Here is a 27174-nt window from a genome sequence, read left to right as displayed (position 1 = left end):
AGACGCGTCTGGGCTGTCAGCTGGCCGCGCGTTCCGCCGCCGCTTTGCTTCCTCTCCCTGGTCTGCTCGAGACCAGGGAGAGGAAGTGCCCCGTTCGTAACTGCGGATCCGACGTAAGTCGGATCCGCGTAACTCGGGGACTGCCTGTATTACAAACTCTTTCCCTAACCCCATGTTATGAGTAAGGTAACTACCACAGAGAGAGGAGAAGTGACTTGCCCAAAGTAACTCCGTGGCAGGGCTGAGACTAGAACCCAAGAGCCCTCTGTTCTCACCTTTCACACCCACGGCCTTTGACTGACTTCATACTGCCAGTTGGAGTGCCTGCCCCCTGCCTCTCTGCTTGCTGCTTCCTCCCAAGCCAGGCTGGGCTTGGCAAATATTCTGAGGTTTCAAAAATAGAATGTTCATGATTCCTATGCTCAGATAAACTCCCAGACAAAACAGCCAACTGGGCCTTCGCATCTTTCTCTAACTGAATTTCCTCCCAGCTAAATGAGTGCAACTGAGCTGTGAATATTCAGTGCTGTTTCTTGGGGATCCTTGAGAGCCAGACTGCCAGGGGCAGAGTCTTGCTAAACCCAGCAAAATCTCTAGTCTTAGCCAAAGGAACTGAGGCTTGCCATGTTGCTATGAACAGAAAGCTTCCTGGGATGAGAGAGAGAGGAAATGCACTCCTAGGGAGTGATGCAAAGAAAGGCAGAGGATAATAACTAAAGGCTGTGGGAGCTAACAGAGATAAGAGAGGGGAGCCAAAAGGGTAGGAAACCTCTCAGATTTTCCTGATTTCCTGTATTTCTGCAATCTGTTCCCCAGAGTAGAGGCTTTTGGCTCTTCATGCAGCTGTAGGAAAACCTCCCACTCCACCAATAGAAAGCAGCAGTGCAGGCCAGCACTGAGACCCCACCCAATGAAGATGTTCATGCAGCACCCTGGACTTCTTTTATTTTGGGGTGCAACATGTTTACTAGTAAGGAGGAGTCCCTGCTTTAAGGGGGATCCTCTGGCAATTCCCAGCCCCATTTTCCTCCTCTAGTGTGTCACATCTCCATCCCACAGGCTGACAGAGAGTGTGTGTGTTTGTACATAGTATAGCCATTTCCTCTAATTGTCAGTTCACACAAGGACAGTGTGGGAGTATTCAGGAAAACAGAACGACACATGGAAAAGAAACCCTCTGGGATGTGTGAATAAAAGAGAGGGGATGTCTGCATCCGAGAGAGGCAGTTTATGAATACACGTGTGAGTTGCTGTGCTTGCAGTATGTCTGCATGTGTGCCCACTGGTAATCATGGGGGCATTAAACTAAGTTGCCTGCTTTGTGCAACTGGTGTGTGATGCGACAATGCCTGTGTGCAGCCGTGATAATAGAACAGTCTGCAGTCTGAGAAGGGCCAATAGAGGTCAATAGATGTGACAGCTGTTTGTGTGCAACAAAATTTATCTTCCCCCCTCCCATTGCTGAGGCCCCCAGGATCTTTAACAAACTTATCCACACCCCCAGGGCAGAGGAGCCCTGTTACATTGATGGGGAGTTGAGGTACAGAGAGAGTCTCGCTGGTCTAACATCCCAGCAAGGAGTCAATGGCAGAACCAAGATTGGACCCTAGCTCTCCCAAGTCCCAAGCTAGTACCCAAATCACTGGATTATCTCAGCTTCTTAAGCTGGTAGTGTAAGGGAAGGGGGTGAGAAAGCCTGTTTGCATGCACACACTGACAGTGGTGGGGCACAGATATGTGTGCAGGAAGGTGAAGCAGCTTTGCTGGGTTCACACCATGTTTCTCTACTCTTCCTGTGGATTATGAAAAGTAGTGGATAACTGGAGCAGCTCCAACTAGTATTCTCTGCACCCAGGGGAGTCACCCTTTGCTCCCCATTCAGAGTACCACCTGGGGCTAGCTCAGGATTTGGAGCGGCACAAAGCCTGTTTGTGTATTTAACCCTTGGGAATCTAGTGAATTCTTAGCGCTGGGCTGGTACTGGCTGACTGCGAACCAGGGATGTTTCAGGGCACTGCTAGATGGGACTGAGTAGGGCAGGCGCTCCAGGATATCCAGTCCCAGCGCCTTATAGCAGAAGGAGCTGTGTAGAATGACACATAAGCAGAGGGTGTGGATGTGACAGTTTGACTGTCCTGGCAGAAGGTGCTGAAGGAGTCCCAGACTGTTACAGAGAAGAGTGCAGGAACGTTGGCTGAAGGATACTGGTCTCCAATGTACCTGTTTCTCTAAGCCTCTGATCTGCTGGCAAAAAGAAGAGCTGACAGGCCAGCTGGCATTTAAGGGTTTGGAGGGTTTTGCTACATGCATGGGATTTTCTTGTGCTGGCTCAGCATAAATGAAACACTCTCCGTCTGGTATTATATAGCTCTTCCCACTACAGCTGGGCAGGACCAGATTAAGACATTCTAAGGTCATAAACTAGGTCATGTTTAAGAGGCTCCAAAGCGTTACCAAAAATGTGCATTGTTCTAACGGTAAGGACAATGAATATAGAAATAATAATGTTTTATATTTACATATGTACCACTACATAGGTGAGGGTGCAACTAAAAACTAGTAATTTTTTTGTATTTAGAGGCCCCTCATAATCTGAGGCCCTAAATTGTAGTTTACTTAGCTTGTGCACAAATCCAGCACTGGAGCTGGCATTTGGGGAACTCAAGTCAAGGTTGTAAGCTCATCTTGCTTCTCAGAAGACAGCTGCTTCTCATGTTTCCCCTTTTGGTGCTGCTTAAAGGCACGTCTACACTGCAGCGTTATTTTGAAATAACTCACATTATTTAGAAATGACAAAATGCGTTTTTACACAGCAAGCCTGTTATATTTTGAAATAATTTTGAAATTACGGGCTTCTTATTCTGACTTCTGTAACCCTCATTTCATGAGGATTAAGGCAAGTCGGAGGAAGAGCGTTTTTCCTTTGACTTTCTGCAGCGTAGACAGCGCCAAAAGCTGAATTAAGCTATTTTGAATTCAGCTAAATAAGAGAGAGTTACTCACCCCGTGCAGTAACGTCTGTTCTTCGAGATGTGTGTCCCCGTGGGTGCTCCACTCGAGATGCTGGGTCCGTCCCGGCGCCGCAAAACGGAGAAACTTCCACAGCAGTAGCCCTGCCGGCCCGCGCATGCGCTCCTGTTGCCTCGCGCCGTTACAGCTGAGCGCAGGCCGGCTCGTCAGTTTCCTCCCAATCGGAAGCATCTGAAAGAGATAAACAGAAGCTCCGAAGCAGGGAGGAGGGTGGGTCGTGGAGCACCCACGGGGACACACATCTCGAAGAACAGACGTTACTGCACAGGGTGAATAACTCTCTCTTCTTCGTCGAGTAGTGTCCCTGAGGGTGCTCCACTCGAGGTGAGTACAGAGCAATGGTCAAGCACTATCGGCGTGCTTCGGACTTATGGTCTCTGTGCTGTGGCCAAGACTGCTTGCGCCACCGTTGAATCATTCCTCAATATGTTCGCAAGAGCATAGTGCTTGGCAAAGGTGAGCGAGGATGACCAGGTTGCTGCACGGCATATGTCCTGTAATGGTACCCCTCTAAGGTACGCAGTAGATGGGGCCATGCCTCTGGTGGAATGAGCGCGAGGTCGTCCTGGTAAGGGTTTATGTCGTAGGGCATAACAACGCGAGATACAGGAGGTGATCAGATTGGAAATACGTTGTGCGGAGAGCTGTCGACCTTTGGAGCGCTCCGCCGTAGCTATAAAAAGGTGCCGAGACTTTCTGAAGGCGCGTGTTCTATGCAGGTAGAAGGCCAGTGCTCGTCTAACATCGAGGGTATGTAGACGTGAGTCTTCTGGCGAGGAATGAGGTTTCGGATAGAATGTTGGCAGAATTATGGGCTCGTTTACATGGAAGGGAGAATTTATTTTCGGAAGGAAGGGAGGGTGAACGCGAAGCAGAACCCCTTGCTCAGAAAATAAAATGTATGGTGGATCGGCTGAAAGGGCTGCCAACTCACTAACCCGACGTGCTGACGTGATTGCCAGAAGGAATGACACTTTCACTGTGAGCATGCGCAGGTCGCAAGTTGCTAATGGTTCAAAGGGGGGACGAGTTAATGCGTCCAGGACCAAAGATAAGTCCCACGGTTCCGGAGGGGTTGTGAAGGCCGGATATAGGTTATCAAGTCCCTTTAGTAACCTCTTAACTAACGGGTGAGCAAATAGCGAATGTCCATCGATGTGCGGGCGGAAGGCCGAGATTGCTGCCAAGTGCACTTTCAACGAAGCATTTGCTAAGCCCTCCATCTTCAGATGGAAGATGTAGTCCAAAGTATGCTGCACCGGTAAAGAAAGAGGGTCGAAGTCCCTTTCCAGACACCACGCTTGGAACCGTTGCCATTTGTAGGTGTAGGCCTTGCGAGTGCTATGGCGTCTGCTATTCATAAGCACATGTTTCACTTGCTGAGAGCAAGTCATTTCCGGTGGCTGAAACCAGTTAGGAGCCATGCCGTAAGATGCATGCGATCGATGCTCGGATGTAGCATCGACCCGTGCTGCTGAGACAGTAAGTTGGGCATCAGTGGAAGTCGTTGTGGCTGAGCGACCGACATTCTGGACAATTGTGTCAGCCAAGTCTGCCGAGGCCAAAAGGGTGCTATGAAAATCACTGTTGCACCCTCTGTCGCTATCTTCTCCAGTGCCCTCGGAATGAGAGGAAGAGGTGGAAACGCATAGAGGAGTTGGTGAGATCCCCAATTGAGCAGAAGAGCGTCCCCCAGGGAATTCTTGCCGGTACCTGCCCGTGAGCAGTAATGATGACACTTCTTGTTGTGATGAGTGGCAAAGAGGTCTATACTCGGGAACCCCCAGAGACGGAAGAGATCGTGGGCCACCTCGTTGTATAACTCCCACTCGTGCTGAGGAAGGAAGTGTCTGCTCAGGGCACCAGCGATGGTATTGTCTTTGCCTGGGAGGTACGATGCGGTAAGGGTTATATTGTGGTGGATCGCCCAGTTCCACAGTCGTATCGCCTCCGCGCACAGGGATCGTGAACAGGCCCCGCCTTGTCTGTTGATATAGTACACCGTGCATATATTGTCGGTGAGGATGTGGACTGCATGACCTCGGATCCTCTAAAGGAAGTGCCTGCATGCATTGGATACAGCTCGGAGCTTGAGGAGATTTATGTGTAGGAGCGACTCCTGTGCCGACCAGAGTCCCTGAGCTCGATGTTGCTGCAGATGTGCGCCCCAACCGATCAGAGAAGCAGCTGTTGTGATCTGCACTGTGGGTCTTTGTGCGTGGAAAGGGACCCCTGATAACAAATTTTGCGGGTTGTCCCACCATATTAGTGAAGTCCTGACCTGTCTGGGAATGGACACGGTCTTGCTCACAGCGTGTACCCCCGGTGTGTAGACTTTGAACAGCCAATGCTGGAGACTGCGTAGGTGAAGTCTCGCATGTGCCACCACATATGTGGTGGCAGCCATATGTCCGAGCAGTTTCAGGTAAGTCAGTATGCTGGATCTGGGAGCAATTGAGACCGCACGTACCAAGTCCCGAATCATCTGGAATCTTGTTGCAGGCAAGTATACTCTCGCACTCAGTGCATCGAGTCTTGCGCCGATAAACTCCAAGTCTTGACTTGGTACCAAGGACGATTTGCCGACATTGATTATGAGGCCCAGAGCCTCGAATACGGCTGTGGTGGTGGTCACTGCCCACGTAGCCTCCTCGCGAGTCGGGGCCTTTAATAGGCAATCGTCGAGATACGGGAAAATCGCGATATTGAGGCATCGGAGGTAGGCAGCTACCACTGCCAGAGTTTTGGAAAACACCCGTGGTGCTGCTGACAGACCGAAGGGTAACACTCGGTATTGGTAGTGTTCCGCGCCCACTACGAAACGAAGGAATCGCCTGTGGGCCGGGTGAATGGTTATGTGGAAATAGGCGTCCTGTAAGTCGAGGGACGCAAACCAATCCCCTTTGTGGAGAGCCGGGATGATAGAAGCTAAAGTGACCATTTTGAATTTTTGTTTTCTCAGGTAGCGGTTGAGTCGACGCAGGTCCAGGATAGGCCTCCAACCCCCTGACTTCTTCTGAGTGAGGAAGTACGTGGAATAGAAACCTCTCCCCCGAAATTGAATGGGTACCCTCTCCACGGCTCCTATAGTAAGTAGTCGGGACACCTCTTGCTGTAGCAGAGACTCGTGAGAGGGGTCCCTGAAAAGCAACAGGGAGGGTGGGAAGTGGGGGGGAATGGAGTTGAAAGGGATGGCATATCCTGAAACAACTATGTCGTTGACCCATCGATCGGTGGAGATCAGAGACCAGCGATGTTGATAAGGCCTCAGCCGATGATGGAATAAGGCTACCTGATTGTGTGACGCTCCCGACAAAGGAGTTGCACGCAGTCCCTCGACTGACCCATCAAACCTGTTGCCGGCCCTGCTGTTGACCGGAAGTCTTGCCAGGTTGCTGTCTTCGCTTTTGCTGGCGTTGTCTTGGTCTCTGTTGTTCATATGACTTGGGACGGAATGTTGCGTACGAGAAGGATCTCTGTTTGTTGTAGGGTGTATACCTCTTACGTTTATACGGAGGCGAGTACATGCCAAGCGTTCTAAGAGTTGTACGGGAGTCCTTGCCCGAGTGGAACACCTGATCAGTGGACTGGGCGAAGAGAGACTGACGATCGAAAGGTAAGTCTTCCACTTTGCTTAATAACTCCCTCGGGGCAGCTGCTTGGTGCAGCCATGACCCGCGACGCATAACTACCGCAGTAGCCGTGGCTCTAGCTGCTGCATCAGCCGTGTCTAGGGCAATCTGAAGCGCTGTTCTGGCTGTCGTGTAGCCCTCTTGTATTACTGCCCTCAAGATCTGGCGTTTTGAGTCTGGTAGGTGCTCTAGAAGAGGGACTAACTTAGAGTAGTTATCCAAGTCGTGATTGGCAAGTGGGGCGGCGTAATTGCACATCCGGAGAACTGAGGTGGCGGAAGAATACACCTTTCTACCCAAAATGTCCAGGCGTTTAGCCTCTTTATCACTTGCCGTATTTTTATTTTGGGCCGTCTTTGATCTTTGCTGGGCGGCGTCCATAACCAGGGAATTTGGCTGGGGATGGGTAAACAAAAAGTCCATCCCTTTTTGATTTATAAAGTATTTCTTGTCCGCTCTCTTGTTAGTCGGTAAAGAAGTGGCGGGGGTCTGCAATATATCATTTGCAATTTCCAGGATAGCCTCATCGAAGGGTAGAGCCAGCTTTGATTTTTGTGAGGACTGCAAGTTCTTCAGCAAGGGATGTTGCTTTTGCTGTACGTCCGTAATCTGGATACCCTGAGATTGTGCCACTCTGGCAAAGAGCTCCTGGAACTGTTTGTGATCTTCCATGGGGGGTTGTTCACCAGGAAAGACAGCATCGTCCGGAGATGACTGGTTGGCCGGAGAGTCAGGGGTCTGTGGTTCCCTATTTGGAGTGTAGTTGTTTTCATACGTGTCCTGACTAGGAACTGGCATCGTGCCTTCCACAGGCACTGATGGAATCGCCGGCGAAGGCGCACAAGGTGGAGACGCTGGGTGTGTGGTTTGCGGAGATCGTGATCGTGGATATCGCGTGTTATGAGAACACCGAGGGTCATCATAATGACGGCCACATCTCCGACTGTGAGTCAGGGATCATCTAGGAATGTAGGCTCTAGACTCCTCGCATCGACGTGAATATCTCGAATGTCTCGAAGACCTCGGTGATATAGATCTGTCAGAAAAACGAGATGGTGAACGAGAATAATAGGAGTAGCGTTGCTGGTCGTGGTAGTGATAGTGATGGTACAACGGTGATCGCTGTGGCGATCTACGATATCGATCTCTAGTGGAGATATAGCGAGAAGCACGATGATTCCCAGAGCAGATTGAAGCTGGTGACCATGGTCCCGGAGAGAACCGTGCCCTTTCAGGCGTGAGTGAAGGGGTCCGCACGCGTCTTGACTTGAAGGGCACCTCATTCAGCATCGAACAATCTGCGGGAGAAGACGGTGCCGTCTGAAGTGATGTAGTCCCGGTCGCATGGCTGCCCTGGGGTTGAATCAGCGGTGCCGCGGGAGTTGACAGCTGTGCCGATGCCGGAGGAGGCTGCGGTGCAGAGTGCTGCACGGTGCTGCTGGGCGCCTGCGGTGCCTGAGTCGGTGCTGTTGCTTGCGGCACCGCAGGGAGCAAGGTCTCATCAGCTGGCTCCGTGGGCACGGGTGCCGGCGGAATTGTCATTGACTGCGCATGCGCAGTATCAGCCGGTGCCGGAGCCGCCATTGCTGTTTGTGGCCCGACCGTTGGAGCCTTTGTCGGTGCCGAGTCTGCCCGCGGTCCCTTACAGGGAGCCCGCATCGGGCCTTTTGATCCGACCAAAGTCGGAGCTGAGGCACTGCGGCTCTTGCCTGGCTTCTCTGTCGGGTGCCTCGGCAAAGAGCCAGAGGTACCTGGTCTGTCCCGTACGGTCCTGGGCTGTGGCTCGGCATTGCTGAGGTCCTTCTGAGGTGAACGGGACAAGTGAACTCCCGAGGTAGTGGGAGTAGACATGGTCGCATCAGACTGGAGGGCTTTGTTGAATAAAATCACCCTCAGCCTCATTTCTCTATCGCGCCGAACGCGGGCTGTCAGTTTCATACAGTGAGGGCACTTCATAGGAATGTGCCCGTCCCCTAGGCATTTAACGCAGCGCGAATGCCCATCTGAGTCCGGCATGGCCTCCTGGCACTGGGAACATTTCTTGAAACCAGGCATTTTGTCTATTCTTTCCTTTTCTCTCTCTTTTTCTGTTTTTTTTTTTTTTTTTTGAAAGGCTACTGCAAAAAAATAAACTAGGACGGAAACAAGGAACTTGAGACTAATTAACTAAGTAAAAACTACTAAGAACTATCCTAACTATAAACTGCCAAGTGGCAAACAAATTTCTAAATGAAATTCCCTTTTCTCCTCAGGCCGGAGAGGGAGCGCGTCCTAGGTCCGTCTGCGGCCGCGGACGGTTGAAGGAAACTGACGAGGGGCCCAGTGATATAGAGCACCCAAGATCTTGGGCAAACCCTAGTTGTTCCCATGTTGCCCCCCACTGGCCGCCTCAGCAGATGTCCCAAGAACTGAAAGGGCCATGGAGACTTGAACTCCCTCAATCTCCCCTAGGTGGGGTATATGCACATTAAGATGAAGCGAGTGGGGCAGGATGTTTGGGTGTAGAGAAAGACTCTACACTGTGCCTCCGCTGGTGAGACAGGACCTCTGTCATCAGACACTGCTGAGCTGGCATCTCTCTGATCAAACCCTGCAGAGATCAAACACCTGGAGCTTTGGAATAAACTTTGAATTAAATGTAAAAGCCAAAGAGCTGGGAGAACAGCCAATGGAGTGGTCCTCTGCACTTGATGCTGCTTAGGTTCTTTGGCTTGTGACACCACCATGTGGCCAGAGACTGAAAGGAGAGGAGAAGGAGGCAGAGAGCTATGCAGTGATATATTACTGGCCAAATGCAGACCATCCATGTGGTTCCATTGAGGCGACATCATTGCTTACAGTGTGTTTGAGATGACACTGTTGCTGTTTAAGGCGTGAAACCCTGTGCATGTCCTGTTCAGGTACAACACCCCAAAATTATTGTTAGAGGCAGTGTTATCATTTCCAGGTTTTGATGGCCACTGTTGATGAGTTCCACGGGTGTGTTACATGAAGAAATACTTCCTATGTTTGTTTTCAGAAAGATAACTATTAATTTCATTGAGTGATCTCTGGTTGTTAAGTTAAGGGTAAATAACACTTCCTTATTTACTTTCTTCACACCTTTCATGATTTTATAGACTACTATCATATCCCCATTTAGGGCATGTCTACTTTGGGGAGTTATTTAGAAATAACATCCTTAATTTGAAATAACAAGGCGAGTGTCCACACTACCAACCCTGTTATTTCAAAATAATGGGCTTGTAATTTCAAAATAATAACTCCTGCTTGTGAAGAGGAATAAGCTTATGTCAAAATAGTTATTTTGGGAGTTATGATTTTGAAATAAGTTATTTTGAAATAACCTGGTACCAGTGACATAGCCTTACTCATATCTTTTTTAAGATGAACAGTCCCAATCTTTTTAATCAATGCTTTGAAAGCTGTTCCATACCTCTAATAATTTTTGTTGCCCTTCTCCATACTTTTTCCAATTCTAATGTATTTACTGTGCACAGTATTCAAGATTTGGGCATTCAATGGATTTATGTAGTGTCATTATGATATTTTCTGTCTTATTAGCTATCCTTTTCCTAACAGTTCCTAAAATTCCTAATATTTTAGATTGCTGCTGCATGTTGAGTGGATTTTTTCAGAGAACTATCCACAATGGCTCCAAGATCTCTCTCTTGACTGGTAACAGCTAATTTAGTCCCCATCATTCTACACATATAGGCTGTCTACACTCGCGGCTTCTTGCACGAGTAATATGCAAATGAGGCTAAGCGTGGAATATCGCCAAGCCTCATTTGCATACCTAATGAGCCACCATTTTTTTCAGAAGAGGCTCTTGCGCAAGGAGCATCTACACTGCTCCTTCTTGCGCAAGAAAAATCCTCTTGCGCAATGCTGTTCTTCCTGAAAGTAATAGGTGTAACAGCATTGCGCAAGAGGGTTTTTCTTGCGCAAGAAGGGGCAGTGTAGACGCTCCTTCTTGCGCAAGAGCCTCTTCTAAAAAAAATGGTGGCTCATTAGGTATGCAAATGAGGCTCGGCGATATTCCACGCTTAGCCTCATTTGCATATTACTCGCGCAAGAAGCCGCGAGTGTAGACATAGCCATAGTTAGGATTATGTTTTCCAATGTTTATTACTTTGCATTTATCAGCACTGAATTTCATATGCCATTTTCTTGTTTGTGAGATACCTTTGTAACTCTTCATAGTCTGTTTTGGACTTAACTATCTTGAGTAATTTTGTATTATCTGCAAACTTTGCCACCTCAGTTTACCTCTTTCCAGATTATTTATGCATATGTTGAACAGCACTGGTCCCAATACAGGTCTTTGAGGGACTCCACTGTCTCTCTCCATTCAGAAAATTGAGCATTTATTCCTACTCTTTGTTTCATATCTTTTAACCAGTTACTGATCCATGAGAAAACCTTCTATCTCATGACTGCCTACTTTGCTTAAGAGCCTTTGGTGAGGGACCCTATCAAAGGCTTGCTGAAAGTCCAAATACATTATATCCAGAATAAGTAGTTCTGCAATTTCATATCTGAGTTGCTTTAGAACTCTTCAGTGAATACCACCTGGTCCTGATGACTTTTCAATGTTTAATTTATCAGTTTGTTCCAAAACCTCCTTTATTGACAACCCATTCTGGCATAGTTCCTCAGATTTGTCACCTAAAAAGAATGGCTCAGGCGTGGGAACCTCCCTCACATCTTTTGCAGTGAAGACTGATGTAAAGAATTAATTTAGCTTCTCCACAATGGCCTTATCTTCCTGGAGAGCTCCTTTAGTGGTCCCACTGATTGGTAGGCAGGGTAATTACAAAATTTTGTTGTTAGCTTTTTTGTGTTTTTTGCTACTTGCTCTTCAATTTCTTTTTGACTTGCCTAATTATACTAGAGAGAGAAAGACAAAGAGAGAGAGAGAGAGAGTGTGTGAGTAAAAAAGTTTCCATGCAATTTGCAGGCATTTTACTCTTGTGACTGTATTTTTTAATGTCCATTTAACAAGATTCTGCCTTTTTTCATTAAATTTTTTAAATTAAATGCTACTGTAGTGGATTTATTTGGTATTTTCCCTCCTACAAGGATATTACATTTAATTACATTATGGCCGCTATTACTGAACGGTTTAGCTATATTCACCTCTTGGACCAATTCCTATGCACCACTTAGGGCTAAATCAAGAATTGCCTCTTCTCTTGTGGGTTCCAGGACAAGCTGCTCCAAGAAGCAGTCAGTAACGCTGTCTAAAAATGTGATCTCTATAGCTCATCCTGAGGTGACATATTCCTTCTTAATACAGGAAAAGTTGAAATCCCTAATTATTATTGGATCGTCTGTTTATGTAGCCTCTCTAATCTCCCTAAGAATTTCAAAACATCCTGATCCGATGGTCAGTAGTACATTCCTAGTGCTATACTTGTATTACTCAAGCATTTAATTTCTACTCACAGGCTTTGTCTTCACTGCAAGTTCTTCTGGCAGAAAATATGCTAATGAGGAACTTGTTAGCATAAGTCATGATCTCATTAGCATATTTTGTCATTTCTTTTTGTGCAAGGGGTTTTTGCGCAAAAACCCACATCCACACAGCTTCTTTTTGCGCAAAAACCCCTTGCGCAAAAAGAAACAGCAGAAAATATGCTAATGAGATCACGACTTATGCTAATGAGTTCCTCATTAGCGTATTTTCTGCCAGAAGAACTTGTGGTGAAGACGTAGCCATAGAGAGTCTGTGTTAATGTTAAGATTTTTACTATATTTGACTCTATGCTTTCTTTCGCATATCTTGCCACTTCCCACAAGTGCAACCTGTTCTTTCATTCCTATATAGTTTGTACCTTGGCATTCCCATGTCCCACTGATTATCATCACTCCAACAGCTTGTGATATCTATGATATCACTATCCTCATTTACCACCAGGCACTCAAGTTCACCCATCTTTGTATTTAGACTTCTTTTCCATTTGTATACAAGCACTTATTTGTCAGTATTTAGTTCTCTGCCTTCATGGGATATAACTGAATGGGCTCTTTTTCATTTGACTGTTTCTCTTCAGTTCCTACCTGTACTTTCCCCAGCTGGGTGCGAGGTGCCGTGGCTGAGCACGAGGTGTTGGTCCCGTGGTGGAGCTGAAGAAGAGATGCCATGTCCGGATGTGAGGTACGATTGCCATGTCTAGGCGTGAGATGCCGAGCCTGGGTGTGAGGTACTGAGGTCTGGCAGACGGCACCCTGGCTGGGCATGAGGTGATGTGGCCGTGGCGTGGCAAGAGGCAGTGTGGCTGTGGCTCAGGTGGTGAGTCCATGGCTGTGGGGGAGGTGGTACGGCCGGGGCCAGACATGAGGTGCTGTGGTTGGGTGTGGGGGGCACGCTGGCCCTGGCCGGGTATGATATGTCATGGCAGTGGCCAGGCATGAGGCCCCACAGGTGCGTGGCACCATGCCCGCTCAGGAAGGGAGGTGGCCGTGGCTGGACACGAGGCGCACGACTGCTCATGACGTGAGGTGGCCAGGTCACACAGGGTTGCCACGCCAGGCATGAAGCCCCATGGCTGGGCGTGGGGTGCTGTGGCCAGGTGTGGGGCACTGGGGCTGCTTGTGGAGATGCCCTGGTCAGGTGTGGGGGCTCCAGCTGGGGAGGAGCCCTGGGTGGCTGTGGACGCGCGCTCAGACCGGGAGGGGGGGAAGCCGTTAGTGGCTGTGGGCGCGTGGCTGGAGGAGCCGTTGGTGCCTGTACGCGCATGCCCAGACCGGGAGGGGGGAGCCGTTAGTGGCTGTGGGCGCGTGGCCGGGAGGAGCCGTTGGTGCCTGTACGCGCATGCCCAGACCGGGAAGGGGGGGAGCCGTTGGTGTCTGTGGGCGCGTGGCCGGGCGGGGTCCCGCGCTCCAGCCTGGGGACGCTCCCGCCCGCAGCGCAGCCTCAGAAGGCGGGAAGACGGCGATAGCGCTCGGCCCCTCCCCCCTCTGAAGCCTGGGGGCGCGGCTGCCCTGGCTACCGAGGCGAAGCGAACGGGTCTGCCTCGGTAGCCATGGCCGAGCGAGCCCACGTGACCCGCTGTGGGTGGGATGCATTCCTGTGACTGGTTGCGTTCTGGCCACGCCCCCTCCTCGCCGTCGGCCACGCCCCCTCTGTTCCCCACTCTCGGCCCCTGAGAGCGTGAGGCCGGGCCGGAGCCAACCATGGCGCCCAATGGAGACTTGATGGGGGCTGCCGAGGACCTGGCAGACCAGGTGAGGGGGGCGGCCCCTCCTGGAGTAGCGGGAGCTGGGGCCGGCCTGCCCCCGCCGGCCGGGAACGGTTTGGTCCATTCCCGCGTGGGAGCCGTGGCGGGTGGGAGATACCACCTGGCGAAGGGGGGTCTCATGCTCCAGTACGTCGGTTAGGCTGCAGGGGGCCGCAGGACTCCTCGTCTCTCCTGCATCTCCCTGCAGGGTCGCAAAGCCTGGGATGTACCACCCGCGCCTCTGCCATGGTGAAGGGGGGACGTACCACTTAGTCCCCCATCAGGGGTGGATGGGGGGGGGGGGAGTGAGGAGAATCTACCATCTACCCCGGGGGAGGGGGCTGTACCTGCCCCTTAGAGAAGTAATGGAGGATGTACCACTGTGGGGAGGGTATTGGGGGAATCTATCAAAAATGGGGGGACAAATGTACCACCTGCTTTCCCCCTTGTGTGTGTGGTGGGGGGAGGTGTACCAATTACTTGCCCCCCCCCAGCCTGGGGTCGGCTGTGGCAAAGGGATGGGGATGTACCAGCCACTCTTCCCAGGGGAGCTTGTAAGAAAAGTGGGATGTACCACCTGCTTCTCCTCCCCCTTATGCTTGGAGGGAGGGCTGTACCACCTGTTGTCTGGCCCCCCAGTAGGAAGGTCTTTCCCACATGGGGGATTTAGAGACAACATGTCCCGGTTCTCAGTGGGGTACGGGGCACCCAGCCCAGGGTTTGCAAGGCTGGTTCTGTTTGTCATACTGGGTCAGGGAGGTCTAGGCCCCCCGCATCTAACCCCAGCTCAGGGGGAGGACTCACTAAGCCCAGCACACAATTGCTTTCTGGGGACAAGAAATGGAAAAAGAAGAGTGGGTGTGAGGTCAAAGGTAGGGATGTTAAGGACTAGTCATCTATGCTTATCAGATAGTCAGTTGACTAGTCAATTTCCCTCCCCCCCCCCGTTACGTCTAGCAGATAGAGGCAGCAAAGGGGGGGAAGAGGGGTACTTCAAAGCAGCAGCGCTGCACAGCTGAGCCAGGCATCAGCTGTGTGGCACTGCCACACGTGGAGCCTGGAGTCAGCTGGGGACTCCCCAGCTGATTGCAGGCTTCAGTGCAGCATTTCCACGGAACCTGGGATCACCTGGAGAGTCCCCAGCTGACCCCAGCTCCGTGTGGCATTTCAAATTGGCAGTGCAGCATGGAGCCTGGGGTCAGCGGGGGACACTTAAGCCCCCAGTGACCCCGGACTCCATGCTGCACTGCTGCTTTGAAATGCACAAGAGTCGCTGGGGACTCTTGTATGTTTCAAAGCTGTCACCTGCCTGTAGCCTGGAGTCAGCGGGACTTCCGCTGGCCCCAGGCTACACATAGAGTTCTGCGTTCCTGGGGGGCACTTGTACATTTCATAGGAGGAATGCAGAAGTGCCTATTGATTAGTCGATGGAAATTCCACCGACTACTCGACTAGTAAATTAACTGCTAGTTAACATCCTTAGTCAAAGGTAAAAGATGGAGAATGGGGAGGGGGGCGGAACAGGGGCAAAGAGTAAGTGACCCTGACTGGTACTCATAGGTGTCTAGGGAGCAAGGCTTGTGCAACATGGGGTGATCTGTTGATATGAGTTGGCATTTTCTTTTTGTGCCTTGAACTGTGAGGTAATATATCTGATGGGATTAAAACACCTGCCTTCCTGACTACATCCAGTTGATATCAATTGGCTCCAAATAAACAAACCTAAGGGGGAAACAAGGAGTTTATTCTCCTGTGCACTGTAGTCAGGGGACAAGGGGTCAGCTATAAGGAGAGCGGGAATCCTCAGATTACTAGTTCAGTCCCTTTCCACAGCAGCAGTAACCCAGTATTCCCACCTGCGTCTGATTGCTTCTATGTAATAATCAGATTTGGCTGGCATCTTTGGTCTGTCCACTAACTGATTGTGAACCTCGTAGCCCCTGAAATATAGGTGTTATCCCCGTGTTATCCCGCAGGAGATGAAGTCAGAACTCTCAGATTCCAATCTCAACTCTGCCACTTATTCACTGCATGACCATGGGCAAGTCAAAGCTGTGGCAAAGAAACCAGAAGTGACTTGCCCATGGTCATGCAGTGAATAAGTGGCAGAGTTGAGATTGGAATCTGAGCGTTCTGACTTCATCTCCTGCTAGAGATAGAATGGTTCCCTGGTAAGTATTAGCCTTACTGGCATGCTTACTGGTAGGGATGTTAGATATTCTGTAATTGAATAGTTGTGTAACTGCATGAAATCTTAGCGGTTACACAGCTATTCAGTAGGTGCCCGGGGTGGGGCTGGCCCCACTACTAGGGAGCCCCCTGACACTCAAGGTTGCTGCCTCTGTATTAGAGGCAGCAGCATGGGGTGGCAGGCAGAGCTGTTCCATGAGAGGAGCCCTTTTAAAAAACAGCTCCCCTCACAGACCAGATGCCTGTCCACGGTGGGCCCAGGCTCTCCCCAGCACTGGCTCCTGTAGGCGGCAGCAATGCGGGGGAGGGCAGGTCCACAGAGCCAGCACATGAGGGGAGCCTGCTTGAAAGCTGGCCCCCCTCGCATATAACCTCCTGCCTGCCCCGCTCCCCCTCCTCACTGCTGCCTCTCTATCTCATAGAGGCAGCAGTGTGTGGTGGTGGGCAGGCAAATCTGGTGCTCATGGGGAGCTGGCTTTTAAGCAGCTCCTCACAGGCACTGGATTTCCCCCCACCCACTGCCCCTGATACAGAGGCAGCAGGGGTGGGGGGAAAATGTATGTAGTCATCTAACTATAGGGCCCAGCCAGCAGGCCCCCTCCCCTGGACTGGGCTGGGGCTGGGGCCAGGGCAGCAGCTACCCCTGCTGGGACAGCAGCTGCCACCACTTATGGCTAACTGGTTAAACAAATCGTTTAACTGGTTAACTATTGTAAGCTGTTTTTACATCCTTTTCTCCTGCTCAGCCTACCTCCACTGCAGACTATCTCCTGTTCCCCATAAAGATCAGGAAGATAGGAAGTGCATTCGGATAAACAGAGCCCCTCCCGTCTGCGGAGATCTACTTTATATCTGTGGACCGTGTTTGCAGATGGTGGAGCGGATGCAGCCACAGATTTTATATTTGCGCTGAGCGCCACCGATAAGCAAGGTTTTTGATATGAGCGCACTTAACATAACCAATGGACTTCAGAGGATGTAAGCCAGTTTCAGACAACAGGGATTTGGGGATTAATCTGGTTCTGACTCAACTGATTACTCAAACCTGACAGACATGAGGGGCCATAAATCTCTGTAGCCAACTAGTGCTTTGGGATCCTTCAAGGTGGGAAGCATTATAGAAATGTAAGAGTTCGCAGAAAGAGCCGTGTTAGTTTGTTTCAGCAAAAACAACAAGGAGTCTGATGGCACTTTAAACCGAACACATTTATTAGAATATTGAAACATAAGCTAATACCCTAATAAATTTCAGAGGGGTAGCAGAGTTAGTCTGTAACTGGAAAGACTTAAAAAACAGGTGCTGCTAATTATTTGTCATTTTTTAAGTTTTTCCTAACAAATGTGTCTTTAAAGTGCCATCGGACTCCTTGTAGAAATGTAAGTAATGCAGAAGGGATTTGAGGTTGGTCCATAGATTCTGAGGTGAGAGAGGACCTTTAGATCATAGTGTGACTTTCTATATATCACAAACTATAGAATTTCACTCTTACTCCTAGACCAGCGGTTCCCAAACTTTTCGGCATCACGCCCCCTTTTTGATTTTTGAGAAACCCCCACCCCCCATAGCAGCAAAACTTGTTAAGGGGGGAAAAAAAAAAGGAACTGACAGGGGCCAAAAAACAAAAATAGCAGCAAAACTGGGGCTGTCACCTCGCACCCCTCCCCCCCCCCCCGGAATTTCTTTATGTCCCCCCCACCCCCATCCCAGTTTGGGAACCCATGCCCAAGACCGAGCCAAACCACTTGGCTTTTTCCTCAGCGTTGTGTTCTGGCATGTGGAGCTAGTGAGTTTTCTTTGGCACTGTTCTCTCTCTCACACTAGAAGTACATGCAGATTAAAGTTAAACTGAGCTCCTTAGATAGCACATGCAGTGTCCTGTGTTATTCACATGGGCACTTTTAAATCCTACTTACACTACAAAAAGAGCAGTGTTTTAAATGTGATTGGAGCCAATCCATGCTATAATATGGTGTCCTCTAGCGGGTACAGAGTGAAGAAAGCTCCTTTTTAATGATGCTTTAGAATACTGTTCATCTCCTTACAGATTCTTATGCTTTCACAACCAGGGCCTTAATGTTTGAGAGATTCTCAATTAGAACTGATAGTTTTGCCTTATCCACAGACCCCACCAGTAATTCTGTGCCACCTTGGGAAGGCACCTATTGCGTAACAGAGCACCTTTTGCAGGCGAAAGCATTGCCCTGGTTACAGGGTAGTTCCTTGCATCCAGCGCAGGAATGGTGATGGAAGGTGCATATTACGTGTACGTAACTTAGAGGGTGCATGGGACAGACTGCCGCTGCCTGTGTAGTGTTGTATCCACCGAGAAAGTATTCTGGCCTCCAGACCAGCCAGTTTGTCACTCCGGACTAAAGAGCTCATTAAAAATACTGAGTTGTTTGGAGACGACGATTCAGTGTATGGGCAGATCAAATCAGAGAATTTCTCCTCCTCACGTCTAATTCAGAAGTTTTGAGGAGGTCAGATGTGGGCTTGTCTCCCCTCCCTGTCTTTTCTTTCCTTGCTGTCCTCCGTTCCCTCCTCCTCCTCCCCCAAAAAGAGAGACAGACCCGTGTTATTTAATAGACTCAGTGATAAGAACGGTATCCGTATCACTGGAGGTGTGTTAGAGGGTGTGTCAGTGAACATCGGCTGCGGTCGAGTGTCCTGCTTTACCCTTTTGCACACTGAAAGAAGCAAAGGGCTTTCTGGAAGGGTTTGGGACGTGTGAACCATTCAGCTATGTGGATAGTTTGGAGCTCCGTTTCTGGAGAGCTGTGGGCGGTAATACTTTCCTTTAACTTCTGGTTGTTGCGCTTCATGTGTAGGTGCTATAGGCGGCCTGTGCTATGCCAGAGTGACCACGGATGGATCACTTGTTGATTCCCTGCTCTGTTCTTTCCCTCTGGGGCACCTGGCATTGTTCACTGTCAAGAGACAGGCTGCTGGGTTAGATGGACCTTTCTGCCCATTCTTTATAGGAGGTTGTGACGGCGCGTTGGGGGTCCCCCGTCTCCTGCACCCCGAAATGGCACAAACAGACTCCACCAGCCAGTAGAATTGAGGGTGGTTTATTGCTCCTCCAGGATACAGCATAGCACAGATGTAATCTGGTTACAGGAACTGGGGGATAAGAGGCCTCAGAGTCCCCCTTGAGATAGGGGAATCCCAGCCCCCTCCCCAGTTCCTTCTCCCCTGCTTTCCAGCCAGGAACTAAGTCCCTCTCCTCCAGCCCTGCCCCCCAGCCAGGACAGCATTCCACTCCATGGGGGTCAGCTGGCCAAACCAGTTGGGATACCCTCTTTGCATAGTGACTCATCGCTAGTCTGCTCGGTGGTGCTACAGACAGCAGCCAGAGAGTTAGCAGGTTACCTCCCACTACATCACAGAGGTCAGGGTAGGTTATCTGGTGGCTACCCCTGGCCTGAGACTGTCTGTAGTTTCTGACTTAGCGATTCGTTAGTGTGAGGATCGTCTCTGTGCACAGGGGGATCCATGACTGGCGCTCTGGGGCACTGCAGCAATACGCCGAATACGTTTTGCTTTATTTCCCCGCGGGGTCTGGCTCTTTCCACAGCACAGCCACCAACTAACGTGGTAGCCTTGGACAAGTCCCATCATCCCCTCTGTGCCCCATCTTGCAAGAGGTTAAGGGCTACATGGAGATGTGAGGTGAAGCCCACGAAATCAGCAGGGGCGTGGGAGGTGTACCTCAAACGTGAGACAATTCCAAGGAATTGGCATGCCTGGCTACGCGCCTCCGGAACAGTGGAAGATGCTTCTAGACTAATCGTTCTACTTAGTTTAGAAATGTGTGTCCGTCTGTCCATCCAACTGTGAGTCCGTTTGTTCACAAATTCCCTAAATGGTGAAAGCTAGGACCACCAAATTTGGAATGAGGTTTCCTCTTGTCATAACTTGAAGCAAGGTCACGGTTAGGGATGTGAACAGGTAACCGGTTACCCGGTAAGCATCACCCTTACCAGATGATGCTTTATTGGGTATCAATTAACTGGTACCTGGGAGCAGCCTCATGCCTGCAGCCCACCATTGGTGGAGAGAGGGTTCAGCCCCGCGTGGGTGTCAGGAGCAGGCAGCGGCAGCCCCCGCATGGCCAGGGGGGCAGCCGGAAAGTGGCAACCTCCCACTGGGTTCCCATCTTAATCAGTTAATTGGTTAAACCTAGCATTTAACAGGTTCAGTAATTAACCGGGATTTTACATCCCTAGTCAGAGTTTGGTTATGCCAGGCCAATAGGCTGTGCCTGCAATTCGATTGTGTCTCGTAAAATGTAAAGGGAGGGGTCTGGTAGGAGGAAGTTACACTGCAAAATGACGACAAGGGGGCAGAACCACGGACTGGGACAGCTACAACTCCATTGGGGCAGCAGGAGCCGGGAGGAGAAAAGGACAGCTATCTACTATACTTTAGAGAGTTTGTCTGTGTGTCTGTTTATCCTCCAGCCAGGGGACCTGCACCCCTCCCCACAGCTGTGCCCGTTGCAGTTGAAGTGTCCATGGAGAGGCGTTTCTCACCTGGCCCCAAGCTGCTGCGGTGAGAGAAGGCTGGGGTTGTCCTCGCTCCTCGGGGCAGCCTGCACCCTCCTCCCCAGCCACGCCCCAGAGCGATGATTTAAATGAAGAAAAACAAAATGTATTTGAGTAAAGGACCCGAGCGCACTGGGCAAATCTTATGGTAGCTGCTACGCAGTCTCCTCCCCTGCCTCGGTCAGTCTCTGCTGTACGGGACTAATGCACAGTGGCGAGCTGTGTGAATTACCTGCTCTTGGGGTCGCAGTCCTCCCGTTTCATTGGTGTCCTGGTGTATGTTTTTCTGGAGAGTTTAAACTGGGAGTTGGGGCTCTTAGGACCTGCTCCCGGTTTTGGAAGGAGAGTGTGTTCTAGTGGGTAGAGCAGGGGCTGGGAATCTGGACTTGTGGGTTCTGTTCCTGGCTCTGGGAAGACATGTGGAGTGGTCAGAGCCGGGGCTGACTCTTACAACCTTAGAAGAGTCAAGTTGTGTCTCTTGCCTCAGTTTCCCCATCTCTGATCCCTGCCTCCGAGAGGCGAAGTAAAGGCTGGTTAATGGAAGTGGGCAAGGTGCCCTGGGATTCTCCTTTGACCAAAGTAGTATCACAGTTGGAGCTGGGTAACCTGGCAACTTGCTGCTTCGGCTACCAGGGGCCGTTGTTTTATGACCCTCCAATGCCGCCTTTTGTTCTTCCTCCTCTGGCCGTATCTGCCCCGTCCAGTTCCTGCGCGGGACAAAGCGCTACCTACCTCACCTGGCTCACCTCTGCCTGATCAGCACCTTCCTCGAGGACGGGATACGGATGTGGTTTCAGTGGAACGAGCAGCGGGATTACATCAACATGTCGTGGGGGAGCGGCACCGTCTTGGCCACGCTGTTTGTGTTACTCAACATGTCGGGACAGCTGGGTAAGAGCCCTCGCGCCTCCGTCACAGTTCTGAGGGCACCTGGGTCAGAGGAGAGACTTCGAGGGTTCATCTAATCCAGCCCCTCCATGTTGAGGCAGAACCAAGCAACCTAGACCACTGCTGACAGGTGTTTGTCTAAGCTAGTCCAGTGATAGGTTCCATGGCCTGCCTTGGGCAGTCGTTTCAGTGCTTAGAGTTAGAAAGTTTTTCCTAATCTCCCTGAAGTGTGGGGTCCAGGACTGGACAGTGCTCCACCTGAGTGCTCCGCCTTGCCCCTGCTGACTAGAACGGAATAATTACTTCCCACGTCTTACGGATGCTGCTGCCGTTAATTCAGCCTGGAACATTTGCTTTTTTCACAACAGCATCACACAGTTGACCTGAATTCAATTTGTGATCCACCCTACCCCACAGATTCTCTTCTGCAGTACTGCAGCCTCGCCCCTTTTTCCCCATTTTGTTGGGTTTGTACACATTGGGTTTGTACACAGGTGACTTTTTTCCCACCTTTCCCCTCACTGGCCTCTCCCGCAGTTCTGCCAATGCTGAGCGTCACACAGAGGCAGTATTTCAGTGCAGAACCTGAAATCTTTGACATAACCCCACTCTGTCTGTCTGGCACCTTCCAGACTGGCATCTCGTAGGGTTACATTTCATGTGTCCCAGGATGGTATGTTCCTGTGATGCAGGTGGGTAAACTGAGGTACAGAACGGGGAAATGACTTTTCCGAAGAGATGCAGTGAGGCGGGGGTAGATTCTGGAGTAGACTGTAGATCTGTGACCTTCCACCATCCCTCTGGACAAAGATCTCTGAGGTTACCTAGGGAAATGCCCCTACAAGGTGGACTGTGCTTGGCAGAAGCTCCTCTTCTAATAAGACTTGCATGGTTGGCTTCCCAAGTTGGCAGTGAAAATCTCCCCCCTCGGTGTCCTACCTTGGTGGCAAAATGCCCCAAAGCCCTCATGCAGATGATGGAAGATGCTTTGTTTCCCGCATTGCCTCTGATGCTGATTTTTTTTTCTCATTCTCTGTGTCTGTGTTGCAGTTGGGTGCGTTCTAGTCCTAGCCAGGAGGTTTGTTCCTTACGCTTGTTTTGGCCTCTTTGGGATTATCTTCATGCAGGTGAGTGGGGGAGAGGCTAGCTTCGCAATGCTGCTCCAGACAGGCGTGTGGGGTGAGAGATTCCCCTGGCTGCTCAGTGGGTTGGTAGCAGCGGGCACTAAGCCTGTGGACTGAGGGTATGTCTACACTACAGAGTTTTTTCCAAAAGAACCTTCAATTACGTCCACACTGCAATCGCGTTCTTCTGAAAGAAAATCAAAAGAGCAGAGGGCTTTTGCTGACATTTGTAATCCTTGTTCTATGAGGAAGAAGCCTTTTTCTGAAAGAGCTCTTTCAGAAAAAGGCATGTGTGAACGGGGAAGAGGGAGTGGGTTATGCAAGAAGAGGAAAGAGGAAAAAGCACGGGTACCCTGGTGGCCACTTGGTCTATAGTAATCACAGCTGACATGCGAGAGAGTGTCCACTCAGTGTGGACTTTGTCTTTCGAAAAAGCAGATCACGTTTTCGATGCGCTTTTGCAGTGTGGACGCTCTCTTCCGGAAAAGCTCCTTCGGAAAGAAGCCTGCAGTCTAGACATAGCCTGATACGAGCGCCAGAGCCATAAAAGCTAGAGAAGGAGCGAGACCAATGACCTCGTGCTGTTAGGGCTTGTCTACGTGGGGAACGAATCCGGCATAGCTGTGCCAGAGTGCAGGCGACCTGCCCATTCCAGAGCAGATGAAGCTAGTTCAGAATGAAACACTCTTACGCCAAGAAAAGAGCGTCGCATGTGGAGATATTCAAGAGGCGTGCATCTGCTTTAAATTCACACCCTCCCTTAGGTGGGATTAATGGTCATGTGTTGACGGTCCCTTAATAGGCTATGTCTACATGCTCCATCGACAAGCTTCTGTCATTCACGGTGCTTCCCCCCCTATCCCGCGTGAATGGCAAAGGTTTGCCGCAGCAAGTGAAAGTGTGAACGCTGCTTTGTTAGCGGGCCCAGAGAAACCCCCTTGTGGGGGGGTATTTTGTCAGCAAAAGTGCCGACAATCAGCATTCGCGCACGCTGACGTTTAGCGACAGGGCTGTGTCGACGCAGCCTTGTCACTAGAAGCTGCGTCCCCTTCGGCTGTGTCCTCCCTGGGGCAGGACTGTTCCCTGCGCACTGTTCCCTACAGCTTTGTGCAGTCGACTGTGTAAATGTCACAAGCACTCAGGGTTTCTGTCCCTTCCCGGGGGCAGGGGAGCTGTAGCCGTGCAGAATAAATACCCTGAAGACTCCAACGTGCTCCCCACTGATGAGGGTGGGGCATGGCCCCACAGCCCCTCTCAGGTCTCCCACTCTGTGAAGCTGATTCCTCTCCCGGGGGGCTTGACTTTGGATAGCTCCTTGGGAGCGCCTGGCGCCAGCAGCTGGACTGCGCCCTGGGCGCAAGGATTAAGCCGGTGATTTCTGTTTTGCAGACAGTCGCTTACAGTATTTTATGGGACCTCAAATTCCTGATGAGGTGAGTTCCAGAGGGTGAATGGAATTGGGGCTACTTAGCCACAAAGGAATGAGGGCCAGGCCTGGCTCCGAAAGACAACCTCTGACTCCAGCCATTAGAACAGGAAAAGTGGAGGAGAGAGCTTTGGGGTGCTTGACCTAGCTCTGCCACCGACTTGCTATCTGACCTTGGGCGAGTCTCTGCCACTCTGCCTCAGTTTCCCTGCCTCTGTCCCTTCTGCTGGGGTTCGGGTTTCACCATTGAACCCACGTGCAGGGTGGTCAGGGCTAGAGATGAGCAGCGCGGCTTGGCAGGCGCTTGTGTAACTCGCTGGCGAGCGTGTGCTACAAGTCCCGCGCTGTGCCCGACCCACAGCGGCAATGAGTCTGTTCCAGCCCCAGCTAGGGCGGCTGGGCTCTTGCTTTGAAGCCCAATGTGCCTGGTTCCATGCTGGCATGGCGGCCGCCTCGCTCGGGTTCAAAGGCAGTAGCTCCATGGTCCATTGAGCCTTTCCCTTCCCCCTGCTGCAGGAACCTCGCCCTCGGCGGCGGGCTGCTGCTGCTGCTCGCGGAGTCCCGCTCGGAAGGGAAGTCCATGTTTGCCGGTGTCCCCACCATGGATGACATCTCCCCGCGGCAGTACATGCAGCTGGGGGGGAGGCTTCTGCTCGTGCTCATGTTCATGACGCTGCTGCACTTCGAACTCAGCGCCTTCACCGTAAGTGGCCTCTGACGTCCCCGGACGCTTGCCCTGGGCTCCCACTGCTCCAGGCAGCTCATCCAGCGGTGGGGCTAGACATGCCCTAGCCCCGGAGCAAAGGGCCCCCCCTCAGTGCTGCTTCCCTCCATGGTTACCCCCTCAGTGCTGTTGGGTTCTCCCCTGGAACCCACGCCCAGCAGCAGTATCAGCAGTGCGGTGGCTGCTCGCCTTGTTTGGAACGTGTGGGGAGGAGTTACTCCACCGCTGCTTAGTGGGGAGGGGGAGAGGCGTTTGGTGGCCCAACTAGGGATGTCAGCGGGGAGTCGGTTAAGGTTACCTGGGGGGCATTACCCGTAATGGCGGTGCTCGCTGGGTGATGGCTGACCAGTACCCCATACAGCCCCCCTGCCCGTGGCCCAGCCTATGCAGACTAGACGCCAGCAGCCCCTGCTGTAGCCCAACCCTAGTGAGCAAGGAGGCCAGTCCAACCCATGCAGCCCTTGAATCGGATAAACGCAGGGGCAGTGGGTACCATTTCACCAGTTCAATGGCATTTTACATCCCTAGTCCTAGCCTGCCTGATCCCACTTTGAGTTAGTGCCGGGAGCTGCACGGCGTAGTATTTCATCTGTTCTGCCACGCCACCTCTTTTGCATGCCAAGCTCTCCGTGTGCAGCCAGCTCCTCTCCCCGGAAGAGTTGAAGGAGGAAAACCCGCGCAAGGGAGAGACTAGCCAGGGCGGGGGCAAGGTGACCTGTGGAGGAGGAATTCAGCTGATGAGCTAGAGGGAGGAGCATTGCTGGAGCAGGGACCCAAGAGCCAGGACACCTGACTCCTGTTCCTGGCTCTGCCACGGACTTGCCATGTGGGAAATGCTTTCAGCTCCCAGGATAGATAAAGCTGGGCAGGTGCTCATGTCTCCTGATGTCTCCCCTCTCCCAGATCTTCCAGGACATCTTTGGCATGGCGTTCATCATCTTGGTGGCCATCGGCTTCAAGACCAAGCTGGCTGCCCTTACCCTAGTCCTCTGGCTCTTCGTGATCAATCTGGTACAGAATGCATTCTGGAACATCCCCACCTACAGACCCCTCCACGACTTCCTGAAGTATGACTTTTTCCAGACCATGTCGGTCATAGGGGGCCTGCTGCTGGTGGTGGCTCTGGGCCCAGGAGGCGTCTCGATGGATGAGCACAAAAAGAAGTGGTGAAGACAGGAGAATGGGGAGGTGGCTGGGGACAGACGGGGGTGGGAATCTTTCCTTACACCTTTTTTAAACTTAGACCCACTTGTATATTATTTTTTCCTGCCCCCCCATTCGGTTCTCTGACGGTTTATCATTGTTCACTGTTGCCTTATCAGGATAGAAGAGTCTTTTTCTTCCTATCCGGGTGGAGACATGTGTAAATTAAAACATATATTCTATTCGACAGCCTTTGCGCCTTGGGCGCGGGTCCATCCCATGTGGCCTGACTTCCTCACAAGCCCCTCTGCTAGTCTGATCTTGGATTGCTATAAAAGGCCCCTTTTGGGGCGTATAAAGAAGGCCAAAAGAATGTCCCGTCCTCTGACCTCGCAGTCTCCTTCTTTGTGGATCAGCAGAGCCTTGCGGAGCCCTGGATTAATGGCGTGGTCATGAGCACAGTTGACCAGAACGCCTGGAAGAGGGCGCTGAGGTAGCTTCCTTCCTGCTGCTGATACACCCTCCTTTCAGAGTTACGTCCCGAGCCTGGTGCTTCGTGCCGCAGAAAAGCTGCAGCTTGCCAGGGCTGTCCATGGCTGCGCCGGCACACGCACCCAGCCAGCTCAGACATTCTAGCATTGCATTCACCCTAAACGCTGGGCATGCCCAGGCCTGCCTTCCATGGCTTTGCGGTGGATGCCGTGGAGGTCCGTAAGGCGGGGCGAGGGGGGAGCCTTTGCAAACCATCGCAGGAAGATGCTGACGCGTTAACACGGAGAACTTTTCTCACACATGCGTCAGTGTTCGAACTGAATAAGTGCGCAGTGTCCCCAGAAAGACGTGATTTTAAAATGGCCGATGAGCTATTCATGGCTCAGTGTCTGCAGTATTCTGCTGCTACGGGTCGGCACTCTGGACCGACAACCTCCGTGGTCCGGCATGATTTTAGTTAGCCGGATGTCTGCTTATCATGGGTGTGGTCAAGTTTCCGGCAGCCAGAGGAGATTGTGAAGGCCTGGACTTTACCAGGGTTCAAAAAAGAGCTAGATAAATTCCAGGTCTGTCACTGGCTGTTAGTCAGGCTGGGCAGGGAGGGGGTCCCTGGCCTCTGTGTGTCAGATGCTGGAAATGGGCAACGGGGTGGATCATGTACCAATTCCCTGTTCTGGTCACTCCCTCTGGGGGCACCTAACACTGGCCCCTGTGCGCAGACAGGACACTGGTCTAAATGGGCCTTTGGTCT

The 27174-nt window shown here is 51.3% G+C and overlaps 2 protein-coding genes across 2 annotated transcripts in view; one reads left to right on the top strand and one right to left on the bottom strand.

Annotated features, from left to right (window-relative positions):
• The window catches only part of CACNA1A (calcium voltage-gated channel subunit alpha1 A), a 252419-nt gene extending 238883 nt beyond the window's left edge, over positions 1-13536 (bottom strand). Inside the window, exon 1 of the mRNA XM_089774768.1 lies at positions 12729-13536. The gene's annotated coding sequence lies outside the window, so the exon portion shown is untranslated. The remainder of the gene's footprint in view (positions 1-12728) is intronic.
• Positions 13537-13692: 156 nt separating this feature from the next.
• On the top strand, positions 13693-26178 carry LOC102448064 (surfeit locus protein 4-like). Its single transcript, XM_006139164.5, has 6 exons — positions 13693-13895; positions 21331-21517; positions 22565-22641; positions 24028-24071; positions 24581-24767; positions 25692-26178. The coding sequence occupies exons 1-6, from the start codon at positions 13845-13847 to the stop codon at positions 25956-25958; spliced, it is 813 nt and encodes a 270-aa protein (XP_006139226.1). The 5' UTR covers positions 13693-13844; the 3' UTR covers positions 25959-26178.
• Positions 26179-27174: the final 996 nt, after the last annotated feature.

This window comes from Pelodiscus sinensis, chromosome 31, assembly GCF_052426305.1.
Source record: "Pelodiscus sinensis isolate ZL-2025 chromosome 31, ASM5242630v1, whole genome shotgun sequence".
Lineage (NCBI taxonomy): Eukaryota > Metazoa > Chordata > Testudines > Trionychidae > Pelodiscus > Pelodiscus sinensis.
The sequence above is the reverse complement of the archived record's forward strand: the minus strand, read 5'-3'. Positions and strand labels throughout refer to the sequence as shown.

Excerpts from the sequence above, each read along its gene's own strand:
- LOC102448064 (XM_006139164.5), top strand. The coding sequence starts at position 13,845 with ATGGCGCCCAATGGAGACTTGATGGGGGCTGCCGAGGACCTGGCAGAC. Across the intron at positions 22,642-24,027 it reads TTGGGATTATCTTCATGCAG|ACAGTCGCTTACAGTATTTT; the intron begins GTGAGTGGGGGA and ends TCTGTTTTGCAG. Across the intron at positions 24,072-24,580 it reads GACCTCAAATTCCTGATGAG|GAACCTCGCCCTCGGCGGCG; the intron begins GTGAGTTCCAGA and ends CCCCTGCTGCAG.